This window comes from Pygoscelis adeliae, unplaced genomic scaffold (assembly GCF_000699105.1).
Source record: "Pygoscelis adeliae isolate BGI_AS28 unplaced genomic scaffold, ASM69910v1 Scaffold172, whole genome shotgun sequence".
In the NCBI taxonomy this organism is placed as follows: Eukaryota; Metazoa; Chordata; class Aves; order Sphenisciformes; family Spheniscidae; genus Pygoscelis; species Pygoscelis adeliae.
In genome coordinates, this window is record NW_008824338.1 from 2,424,500 (window position 1) to 2,437,247 (window position 12,748).

Genomic DNA, 12,748 nt, shown 5'->3' on the forward strand with positions numbered 1-12,748 from the left:
CCCCCGGTTGAGGTGTGTGTTAGGAGCGTCACCTTCAACGTGCACAGGCAGACTGGACGCTTCCTGGCTGCCTTAGGTTTGCGTGCACTGGGCGGCCGTCCTGTGCCTTCACAGTTACTTATGCTTTTCCTCAGAAACACTTGATTTTACTCTGCACGTACAATACGTCCATTCTGTGTGGTTCCTGTGGGCAGTGCAGAACGGAGTAAGAGGCCACTGCAGCTCAGCCCAGGCTGTTGCTGCCACCAGGACATTTTGTATAGTTTGCATTGTGCTATTATATTGGGAGAGATAGGCCAAGAGTGCTGGATGAAGATGGGAAAGCTGTGGTAGCAGGCAGGCTGTGTACAGGCTACAGTTTGTGCAACCCGTGTTAGTTCAAAGTTATTCAGCAGGCTCATCCATTCCAGCACAAATGTCAAGCTGTTCAGAATTATCAACTTCAGCAGTCAGAGAAGTACATTTTCCTGAGGTGTCTAATGACATCCTCAAATCAGCTGAGGAAAGATTATCCACTGGAGCTATGGAAAAAGTTTCAGTAATCTTTACTGTGTCCTAACATAGTTGGTAAGAGTTGTAACATATTTAACTGACAGGTTTAAGTATTTTTTTTATATATATATATGTATGTATGTATACACACTTTATTTCTGTAAAGTCTGGCAACATGGCTTCAAACAAGTAACCTCCTATTTTCTAGTATACTGGATGCAGACACCCCCCCCCTCCCCACACACAGTTAACTTAAATGAGTCAGAGTGTAGTCACTTCTGCTTCTTGTCTCGTTTAAGGGATGGATGTATACAATGGCGTTAATAGGCAATTTTCTACTGGTATGTTTAATTTTATCATTTTCCTTTCTCAGGATGTGATCTTCATGGTGAGCTGGTGGGAAAACTGAGTTGTAAATCACCCCAATGGATGCGGACAGTGATGTTGCATTGGACATTTTAATCACAAATGTAGTGTGTGTTTTTAGAACAAGATGTCATTTAAACTTGAGAAAGATCGCATTAGAGGGAGCAAATGTGATATACAAGCGTGATGTTGGGGTAAGAGTTTCAACATACCTCAATTATCTGTTTTTACAAATGTTCCTTACGCTAAACAATCTCGTGTCTTGATATCTGTGTATGGTGGATAGAGAAAAACATAGTTTTATTTCCATATTTCTGTCTTGATAGGCATTTAGGATAGGGAATTAGTCTGTCATACACTAAATGTACAGTAAGGGGAGGGGGTAAATATTGTCTCGGAAGACTGCAACTACTGAGGTAAATATTGGGTATAAGGTATGTGATGAGACCTCTTACACTTCAGGGAATAACATTGATGGTTTTGTCAAGAAAATATATCCTGATAATGTCAGGAGTCAGCAATGTAGGAGTCACTGTAATAAGAAAAAAATTAGCACAATGCTTGTGGCTTTCAACTTTTTATTCAGAGGAAAATACCTTCATTTAATGTTTTTTGTAAACACTGAATCACTGGCTGAGATATTCCATGCTTATTTTGCTCTTCTCAGGAGCTGATTTTTTTTTTTTAATTACTGAAAGAGATGAAGAAACAGTTCAAGGCTATCAAAAATAAAGGAAGTATTATTAGTGTAACAGTTGATTTGTCTAACAGTTGATTTGCCGCCCCCTCCCTCCCCCCCCAGTATGAAATTGAACTAATACTAATTCCCAATTCTTCCACTTCTATTCTTCTTTTTAGAAAGTGTTAATGAAGCTTAGGAAACCTAGGATTACGGCCACAATTTGGTCCTCAGGAAAAGTTATTTGCACAGGAGCCACAAGGTGAGTTCATGAAGATTCTTTCTCTAGCTGTAAACTCTTGTGTATTTTAAAATATAATGTTGTAAATGAAGAAGATGGCAAGAGGCAGTACTTGCCACTGTTAAGATTCACTCACGCTGCATCACACATCGATCCTTGCCAAGCTACGTATTTGGGAGGAAGTTTTCTATGTGCAGTGTCTGCCTCAGACTGAGTTGAAATCTTAAGCAACATCAGTTCAGCCTTCTGGGAGAGCAGCAGGGAAAACTACTTTATGAAGAAAATCCTAGAGATTTCATTTGAGAACTCTTTAAGAATTCTATGTTTTTAGCCAGAACTTGAAACTTGGGAAGGGATGACCTTTTTGAAGGATATCTCTTACTATTTCATGAAAACCCACCTGAATTTAATCAAGTTATACAGTGTTGAGGGACTGGAAAGAAGCAAAAGCAAACTCTCGGTTCAGATATATCTGAGACTTGCTAAACTCTTAACAGCTGAATTCCTTTAAGGTATGTCTGCGTTGTGGAGTAAGGATAAGGTGCAACAGTAATTTAATAGTAAATTTGCATACTTTCTGTATATGCTCTCTGTCTTAAAATGGAAGATGATTGTTCAGGATGTTAACTCCAGGCTACCCGTGATCATATTTGTCTCTTAAGAGTATTTAGTATCATGTATGATCAAAATACATCTCCAACTTCAGCTGGAGCCGAGTGCCAAGATATTCTTCAAACAGGGCATAAAGAACTCCACTTGAATATCTAGATAGTTAAAATGTAATACGTACAGTCGGATAAAACGAAGGCTGTCCATGTGATCATGGTTCATGCATTACATGATTTAACGGTTCATTTTGTAGTCTGAGTAGCTATTGTGGTATATGTGCACACAAATATATACTCTATTTCTGTTAATGCTAGATTCTTTTCTTCCTTCTTTACAGTGAAGAAGAAGCTAAATTTGGTGCCAGACGATTAGCTCGTAGTCTACAGAAACTAGGTTTTCAGGTAATTCTAATGAAAAAGGACTTGTGTGACTCAAGCAATGCTGGTAGTTCATTTTTTAGAAAGAAACAAAAATGAGGGAGCATAACAATTTAGCAGTAAGCATGTTTTCACTCAGGTGCCCCTTTTGTATCAGCATACTTTTTCCAGATCCTGGATAAAGAGAAACTGTTTTATTTTGTGGATTTGAGTTTTGTTTGGCAGCTCAGAGTAGTGCTGCTTTGCTAGCTAATGAACAATAAAATTTGTTTAATAAATGAACCACCCACAGATGTTTCTTGGATAGAATTTACAATATCTTGAAAGATTTATTTGGAAGAAGTGCTGAAGAGTATAAACCTAACTGTCATTTGAACATAATTTTCCCTCATTTCTGATGGACACAGATACGTGTCCATCTTGTTAAGGGCAAGTTTGAGCCTCTTTAAGTGGGAGGAAAAAAGTGCTTCTTCGCTGTCAGGTTGCACAGAAAAAGCAGGAATTAAGCCAAATAAAATACTTAGGACATGAAACCCCTCTTTTTTCTGGGTTTGGGTTAACGTTGCCAGTCAAAAACACCACTTGCCATTTCATAGTAAAGGTTGAAAAACAGCAACGTGAATGACTTAAAATGACACGCTTTGGTACTCTAAAACTTCCTGGTAGTCAGTTGTGCTGTTTACCCACAGTTTCAGTTTACGGACAGGCAATTAAATAGACACAGTGGCTGTCCTTTGGCAGGGACAGGCTCCCTTTGATTGTAGTACATAAAAGGCAGTGGTGACAGCCTATCCTGGTAACTGCATCAGACCCAGGCAGAAGTTAGACGCTCTTACTGTTACGAATGCATACGTTAGACCCAGCCTCTTAAAGTTGGAATGGAACATTAAATCAGTGAGGTGAACAAGCGCTTCCAGGGTGGACGCATCAAGTTTTATAATAAAGTGAGCAGTTTAAGTGAAATATATTTTGAAGATTAAATTGATAGTTGACCTTCTGTAAGGATAAGTTGCTTCTACTGGTAGTATACTTGTAAAAAGTTTTGACTGAGGAATGGACATTTTAAGTTTAGGCAATCTCAGAAAATGAACAAAAGTTTCTTCAGGGATATTGCCAACACTGACTTCCCAGCAGTGCTTTTGTTTGTTTAGGAATTGTCTGTTGGCTATTTTATTGTCATCTGAAATGGCTGTGGTAAAGAATAACTGAAAGCCAGTAGTTTGAGCTGGGTTTCAGAAAGTAACGGAGTAGAAAAACAGCTTGCCATACTGGCCACTGGAGATTTGAAACAAAACAATTTTCACCTTTTTTCTTATTCTTAGCTTTAATAAAAATGGTGTATAGCAACAAGGCATTAAAGATGTTTTCAAATTGCGTAAGATTCTTGTAACAAAAAATTTAAGCTTTTTCTCTGCTTATTTTGATGTTCCATGAGCTATTTAATTTAGTTTGTTTTCAGTTTGGAGATGTTTCGTCCAGCAATATGAGTGGTTTCTGTGTCTCATTCTTAAACTGTACTATAACCATGTAATACAACTGTGAAGTATCTAGTTCAACAGTTACGGTACCATAGAAGGATAAAGTAAGCAATTTGAGTCCATCAAGTACTCCTTAGATTCCTATTAGAAATGCATCAATCGCAAGGTTTTACTTTTGAAATCTCATCAAAATATTCTAATTAGTATTCTTCTAACTTTTTTGCAACCCATACATCTGCCTCACTGTAAAATGAATTTCTAATGTCTTTTTTTCCTCTCTTTTGAAAAGGTAATTTTCACAGATTTTAAAGTTGTGAATGTTTTAGCAGTGTGCAACATGCCCTTTGAGATCAGATTGCCAGAATTTACGAAGAATAACAGACCTCATGCGAGGTACGGTAGGATTTTAAAGAATTATAGCCTTGGTATATTTCTTAAGCTTTTCTTTTTCAGTTCTAGATCTGTCTTTTTTTACCTTTTATTTTGTTTTCTAGTTATGAACCAGAACTTCATCCTGCCGTGTGTTACAGAATAAAAACTCTCAGAGCTACCTTACAGATTTTTTCCACAGGCAGTATCACAGTTACAGGTATTTTGATGTCAAAAATAAATATTTAACTTGTTGGGAATATTTAACTTTAGGACCAGTAGGTTTAGGAAAGGAAAACGTTTAAAACAGTAAAAAGATACGTGGAAGGGATTTTGTTTCCCAGTGCTAGCACCTAGTTTGTTTTGAGTGAAAGCACCAGAAGAGTTGTAGAGAAAGTGTTGTTATTGGTAGGCTCAAAAATTACTTTGATTGAATGTACATAGTCTGGTTTTTTATAAAAACAAAAGTGAGATAGGACTTGAGAATGCAGGTATTTGTTGTTTGTTTAAATACTTGAATTTGCTTCCTTTTTTTTCATCTTCATAGTGCTGTAAACTACACTGCATGTAGCATTAACATCCCTTTCCTAGGTACATGTTTCCAAACTGGAGATTTATGGAAACGTATAGGATACCGTAGCATTTTGTCATAACTGAAGTTGACCAATATTTGCAGTTCTTCAGACTTGTGCTCTCTTCTGTTAAAGCTCAACTGAGAGAGAAGCACCACCTGAATCACAGGCATCAGTGATTTCTCCCATGTGATCAGAGACGTGATTGTCCTGGGTCTTGAAGATGCCATGCCATGTTTTTTCCTCTCTCTTTCTAATTTTCATTTTTCATTCTTCGTTATGTTTGCTTGTGAGGTGTCCACCACAGGTTTCCAGATACAAGAAGTTAGGTTTTGTAGAGAATGCCTGTTAAAATGGTACAGAACCAAAAACCATCACTTTATATCACTTCAGCGGGAATTCTGTCTTGCGGTTTTTAGAGCTCAGCTCCTGGTATCAGAAGTTGGGTAGGGATTTTTATTTTCACATTGTAATTCCTTAACAAATACCTGGGCTTTATGGGGAACACTTCTCACAAGGTTATCAGGAGAAGTGTTTTTTAAAGACGACAAACTCCATCAGATCTGGTAATCTGAAAATATAGGGCTAAAAAGTATTTCAAGATTGCAGTGTATGTTCTGAACAGAGCAACTGGTCTAGCCAAAACTAGAAACTAAATTTGAAATAAATAAGAAGCTTGAGTATCACTGCAGTCATAAAAGGCTCTCAGCATGTCTTGTCAGCCTCCTAATGAGATTTAGCCTTGCTGTAAGGTTATTTTTACTCCATATATGCGACAAAATCACTGTCATATTTCCAGAATTGGCCTTTCAAATATGAAGGCAAATATGGTAAACATCAAAGTTTTACTTCCTTCTGGTTTACTTGTTACATTGAGTTTGAAATATCAAACCTCTGTTAGTTTTGAAGGCTTCTGTTTTGCCTAGGCCTTTCTTCTAGGGGAAAAAAAATGTCCGCAGTCTTACGCTTATTGTTCTAAAAATGGTTTAAATTACTTTTCAACCTTACTGTGCTCCCTCTCTTCAGAGGAGGTTCCTTTTGACCATTCATGTTTCTGTAGTATTAGTACTTGTCATGCCACTAACTCAAAGAATTTTATTTGAGATGCATAATTAGAAATGTTATAAAAACCCCAGGAAATTGGTGGGTTTTTTTTTTAATGGGACAAGTATAAAAAGATTTAGTCACATTGAGAAAAGAAATAAAAAGAACTGATACGTAATAGGGAGAAGTATTAATTTTTCTTCCTCCAACAAGACCGATGAGGGGGTTGTTTTGGGGGGTTTTGTTTTGTTTTGTTTTTTCGTCTCTTATACTCCCTGCAATGATAATCCAGTTTTTACATCTCTTCAACCCTACAGGGACTAGCATTTTTTTACAAAAATTACTTGCCTACTCATACTCTTGCTTTCTGAAGGCTTTCTCTAGAAATTGCGTTTCTGTAATAGCAGACAAATTGAAGGAAGGTGTAGTGTCTGCCTGGAAGGCAGGTATCTTTCACCAGGCTTGTTTTAGGTGAGTGCTTAACTCAACTTGACAAGTTTGAAAATACAGGAAGGATCCTATTCCATTCCATTTTCTTTTTGTTTGAGCATGTAAATTAAAACAATATTCCCAAAATTAAGTAAGTAATTTATGACTTAAGTTATTTATGATTTTTGGGAACTGTTTTGAACAGTTCTCTATATTTGGAAGAAACTTTTGAAGTCTAAAGTGAGGTAAAAAAACCCTGAGTTCACAGGCATCGAAGCACATGAGAAATTGCTGTTTTCGTTTATCTGCATCACCAAACGTCTATCCAGGATTAATTTCTTCTGGCATGTTACTGCTCACTTATTTGCAATCTTAATTGTTCATTGCATAAAATGGTCTAGTACCATTAGGAAGCATCCTAGTTCATTCTTCCTTTTCTTTCCCCAAATGCACATAGATCGTGCTAGGTAACCTTCAGATGCTTGATCCCGAGACAGTAACCGTTCCCTGGCTCGCAGGTTTTGTCCTGAGATCAATTGGTGGAGCTATTTGCAAAATCCATACTGGAAAGTAATAGTCTGTAATTTTCAAACATAAAATAATCTTGCTTGAAAAACATACTTGGGTTAAATCCAGCATTATTTAGCAGTAGTTTTTGTTGGTAGGTTTTTAAAAGAAGAGATTTGAGTAATACAAATTCCTAGAAGATTAGCGTAAGTAAAAGTATTTCTTTTACCTCTGCCACTCAGCCTCTGCCTTCTTCTCTGGGCTGACTGTTTAAGCCAGTAATTCGAAAAGCACCCAAGTTGTTACGAAATTAAATGATAGTATTATTTATTTATAGTCTAGCCATTGATCAGTGTAGAACATCTTGCAGATTTCCTGTGAGAGTCTTGTCTTGTAAGTAAAAGTGATCAGAGGAACACTCCTTAAGTTGGGAGACATGGGGGAGAAATTACTTTTGTCTACAGTATAAAGTTGTAGTAGCTAAAAATATTAAGGTTATTTTAAAGATACTATTGTTGTTTTAATTTCCAAGTCCCTGATTTTTCTCTTCCTACTGCTTTTTTTTTCTTTCTTTTTTTTATTTTAATATGTCTCAGGGCCAAACGTAAAGGCTGTTGCCAGTGCTGTGGAACAGATTTACCCATTCGTGTTTGAAAGCAGGAAATAAATTTTATAATTCACCACTTGATGGTTAGGTTCCCTAACCAAGCACCTTTAAAGACTGCTGCACATTGGACTAAAAGCAAAAAGGAAAACTGGACCAACCATAGCAGAGGAATACAGACTCTTTTACTTGCTCATGGCCACAGTATAAACTCCAGTTCTTTTGGATTTTACTCTTAACAGTGCTGTATTGTAAAAACGGAAGTTTACAAGATATGAAATTGCTGCTTTTAAAAAGACATTCTATTTATTTTTGCAGTAATTTCTGTGTATTCATAAGCAAAGCTGTCACGATGTGCACTACCTTTAAAACATTTTTTTTTTGTTTGAGCTTGTGTTTTATTTGTGAATAGTCTTTTACATTTTTGTATGCTGAATATTGGGCACCAAAGAAGCTGTAAAAGTTATCTTTTTCACCTTATGAATGTGCACAAATAAAAGTTTGGAAAATATTTCTCTTCATACCTGTTCTGTTATATTCCTTTCCCTTTTTCTATTACAGTTAAAATTGTATAGTTGCAAATTAATTTGAAACAATGTAAGAATAGTCTTTTGCTGATACCTTCTGTTTCTATTTGTAGTATGTGTAAAACTTTGTGCGTGGGTTAGATTGAAATCTATAGTAGTTACGTATGTTTATCCAAGGATGAAATTTGGTTTGTTCCCAGTTCTCTTAACTACATGCCAGACTTCAAGTATTTTCTTGCTGTTACATGAAGAGAAGACATTTCTAAATATAAAGGTCTACAGCAAGTGTTTTCCTATAGATGATGAGGAAATCTTATCGACTAAAGAAGCTACTGTAGAAAAACCAACTGCCTTGTCCACCTGCTGGATGCAAAAGGAAAAAAGTTACTATGTGAGCTTCGGTTTTCAGGAAAGTGGTGGTGTGCTTCAACTCGGGAAGATGGTATGGTCATGCTAATCCAGCCCCAGCTTATTGCTGAATGATTAACACAGACCTTTTCTACACTCTTCTTACTGTATAATATTTTCATGACAGGAGCTGCCAACAAGCAATGAAGCTTGATTCTGGCATGTATTATTATTGGTATTAATCTTGGACTTGGAAGCCAGTAGATGTTTCTCTCAAGAAGTGCACATTTGAAGCAGAAGAGAGGTGAATGCTTAAAAGTAACTGCAAATGCTACTTTTAAAAAGATACAATAAATATGTATAAATGTACGTATGTCTTTTTTCCCTATCTCGCTGAAGAGAAATGTAACACTGCTATTGTGTGCTGCAGGTAATATACAGTCTTAGTGGGTGCTAAAAATAGTAAACCATGAGTTGTTACTGTACGGGAAGGCACAGCTGTGAAAGAAGGGTGGAAGAACATCCTGAAGAAGCAAATGCCTAGCATAATGTATGTAATCTGTCTGAGGGGATGGTATAGAAGTTGGGGCTGTTCGTAGTGACTTCATGCAGAAATTATGGAAAGGAAGAAATAGTACGGGAAACGCTCAACCAAACCCTTCAGAACAGAAAGAAAGAAGCAACAATTTGCCACAAGCCTTACATGATACACTCATAAAAGCCCTTTTAAGCTCAGTGTGGGTAGGAGAGAGAGAACTTACAACCATGACGTTACATATTTTGTTCAACGGTCACGGAATTCATGATAAAGAGCGGGGAAAGGGGTGCTTGCTGTATGCAAGCTTTCCAGTTTGTGTAGAAGATAATGTGGACCTCGGCACTCCTGATACTAATGAGGATTTTGTGAAAAGTCAGAGGGAGCCATGGACAAACCACCATTGGGGAACACTAGTGTATTATTATTACAATTTAAAAAAGAAAAAGCAGAAGGTACTTGAACAATGAACGAAATAGTAATGGCTTTTCCAGGAACAAAGTGTAGTCCTAAACTGATGAATGAGGATTTGGCCATTATAACTACACTAGCTGTCTTAGATTAGGCTTGCCTCTTTTTCTTTTGGATCAAATTACAAAGCACTTGAGTGCTGCCAGTGAAATTCTGGAGTTTTTATCAAGCATATGTGTCTCCTAAATTTATGGAGAAAGAAGAACGTTTTGCTTTTTTGTTAGCACTGTCACGTAGTATGAAATCTGCCTGTTAGAACAAAAAAGAAAGGTAATTATAAGCTGCAATGTATTAAAATGGGAACTGTTTCTTTTGAAGTGCTGCTTAGATCCACGCTAGCAGTCTGAGGCCCTCCTAACAATCCGTAAGGGAGCCGAAAAGCACACTACTAAACTGGCAGGGTAGTACTGAGAAAGAGAATAACAGCAAATACAAGATTCCTTGAAATGTGTGCTCGCCTATCCTTCTAGCTCCAAGGGAGCTTCAAACTGGTTGTGACAAACACGCTTTAAGACCTCTGATGATGAAGGGCATGTGGCAGTGTGCGCTTATACTCGGGGATATCGCTCTCTTTCCCGTCACTGCTCTAAATCGGTAGGTCCCCGCCTCAGCCTGGAGCAAGCCTTCCTGCTCCTTATTTCTACATGCATGCGTATACACGCACGCCCCTTCCCCATCTTCACGAGTTAGTCTTTGGTTCCTTTGCCGTGTCACGATGCGGACCCTAGGCCAGACAGCATGCCTCAGGGCGCTAGCTCTCGCCTCCAGTGCGAGGAGCGGTGCTTTGCATTACACTTACCTGTCAATCAGTCAGCTCTTCCTCAATGGCCATGTTTTCTAGAGCGCCGTTCGTCTGTCCCTGGATTCTCCAGGTGGATCCCATGCAAAACTCCGCACGGTGCTCAGCTGCGGCACTAACAGCCCCATGAAAAGTTTATTTCACATTCCTTAGAGAGAAGGGTGGGTTCTATTTATACAGCCTACTAAGGGCTTTTTGCAGTAGGATGGTAACTGACTCATTGCTAGCTCGTGAGTTGTCATAGCCACTAGATCTTTTCCTGCAGTTTCTAGCTCCATTTTATCATTCTCTGACTTGCAATTAGCATTACCAGAGAAATTTGCACTTACGCTTTCAGAACTGTACCCTGATTTTTTCAGACCCTCCTCACGGATTTGCGAAGCTCTGAATTCCAACCCAGTCTCTCCCAGTTTAGTATTGCCTGCAAATTTAATAAGCGTAATCCAGTCCGTTAATGAAGATACTGAGTAATTTTAGATCCTGGACAAATTTTTTTGTGGAGTGCTTCGGAGATCCAGGGGTGTGATTTGTAAGACGTGTCCCTTTTTTCCCTTGTATTTTCATAGTCGATGAGGTCGTGACTGCCAGTTCTGTGTCATCAGATGTGCAGGCTTTGTTATCAAAGACCGGTACAATTAGGGTTACATGTATAGGGCTATATAGGGCTAGGTCTGTAGGACTACAGTTAAGACTATAGCTATTGTGATTTAAAAAGCCTTTGACTACAGCGGCATCACCTTGTGGAGGTATCTGAAGCTATTAGGGTAGGGTCTCTGCAGTTAAACCAGTGTTGGAACTATGCCTTCTTCAGAAAGACGGTGTTTTTACTTACTTGTTTCTGCACTAAAGAGGTGTGTGTCGCGAAAGTTTAGAAGAGCTCGCAATGAACCTGAAACCTGTAAGGTGGGGAGACAATTTCTATGGTATTTTCTGAGTTAAATTTACTTTCGTAAGAACACTCACAAAATTTATTACAGCAGAGATTTGTTTGGGAAGCTGCAATTCTGAGAAAGATTTTGCAGAAGCCCCCTTTCACTAAATGTGACGTAATAGAAATTGTGAGCCGGTATGGGCTTGGATTGCACGTGCAAAGGTCTGCTATCTAGAGGCAACTGTCAGAAAACAGTACCAACCAGAGCGAATGGGGATGCTAGTGGAAATGCGGGTAACCCGCTACCTGGTAAAGTCACAGATCAGGAAATGGATGAATTTCCTGCAATATAGTCTTACTAAAAATACATTCTAGTACTTGATTTAATCTCAGGCACTTGTTAGTGTAAGAATGATATTGATAAACTAACAGCATATTTGGAAGACTACCCAGAGTCACCTTAATATTTCTTGTTCTGAAGCTGATTTGGTAGAACACATGATGCTGATAACCGTCCGCCAGCCTAAACATGAAGCAGGTGGAGAGATTTCAATAGACATCAATGCTAAAAAACTGAGGAAGGTACTAACATGCAGAAACCCCAAAAATGGAGGGTTCAGACTGTTTTTTTGACAAGATCATTTTACAAGTGTTCAGAACTGATAGTGGAATTTGTAGGTTTTATAAAAAGAAAATACCACTGTTGATCTAAGAAAAAAGCTTTACCATATTAGCAGGTCCAGCCTGCAGCCCTTTGCTGGCACTTGAGAAGTTCTTCTAGATCTTTTGCTTTTCTTCAACAAATGCTTGCCAGGCTTCCAGGCTTGACACATACTCATTAGGCAACACATGGCACCAACCATGTATCCCATATTTTATTATTCTTTCCATTTCAGTAATAGAATGTGTTGTTTTCTCTAGCAAGAAGGCATTGATATTTTTCAAAACTATTCTTTTCTTGAGCATACTATGGTTAAAAAAACTGAAATTCAGGCCGTGTATCACAATGTGAGCTGATCCCAAAACTGCAAAAATCAGGATCCTGATTCCCCCCAAAAAAACACAAATCCCCACCAAATCTTGTAGGTTTTGGCCACGCTCTCGTTGTTGAATTCCTCACACCTCCAAGTTAAGTGTGGACATTTAAGGTAAAAAATTCAACCTTCGATGCATGAAACATCTACGCTTAAAAACTTCAGCTGCCGCTTTCCCCCCACCGCCAGAGTCAATCTCTGACTTCGCCTCCCCTTGCATTTTGCGTGCCCTCCTCATCCATGGCTTCTCCCCTGCTGCTCCAAATCCAGCTCTCCAGCTCTCCCCGTTTCACACTGCTGTGAAACTTTTACGTGGCTGAGCTCTCATGCATTTTGCATCCTTTTTCTGACTATTTGCAGAAGTTACAGGAATATTCTTACCTTTGCCAATTCCTG

General features: G+C 38.3%; 1 protein-coding gene across 1 annotated transcript; it reads left to right on the plus strand.

Moving 5' to 3' along the window:
* Nucleotides 1-863: 863 nt before the first annotated feature.
* Nucleotides 864-8,288, plus strand: TBPL1 (TBP-like 1). The gene is made up of 6 exons (XM_009319071.1): nucleotides 864-1,052; nucleotides 1,717-1,799; nucleotides 2,725-2,788; nucleotides 4,532-4,635; nucleotides 4,737-4,831; nucleotides 7,760-8,288. Exons 1-6 carry the CDS (start codon nucleotides 918-920, stop codon nucleotides 7,828-7,830), a joined length of 552 nt encoding a protein of 183 aa, XP_009317346.1. The 5' UTR covers nucleotides 864-917; the 3' UTR covers nucleotides 7,831-8,288.
* The last annotated feature ends 4,460 nt before the right edge of the window (nucleotides 8,289-12,748 follow it).

Bases quoted from the DNA above. Each gene is read 5' to 3' on its own strand.
- TBPL1 (XM_009319071.1), top strand. From the start codon at position 918: ATGGATGCGGACAGTGATGTTGCATTGGACATTTTAATCACAAATGTA. The intron at 1,053-1,716 runs GTAAGAGTTTCA...TCTTCTTTTTAG, and splicing joins TATACAAGCGTGATGTTGGG to AAAGTGTTAATGAAGCTTAG. The intron at 1,800-2,724 runs GTGAGTTCATGA...CCTTCTTTACAG, and splicing joins ATTTGCACAGGAGCCACAAG to TGAAGAAGAAGCTAAATTTG.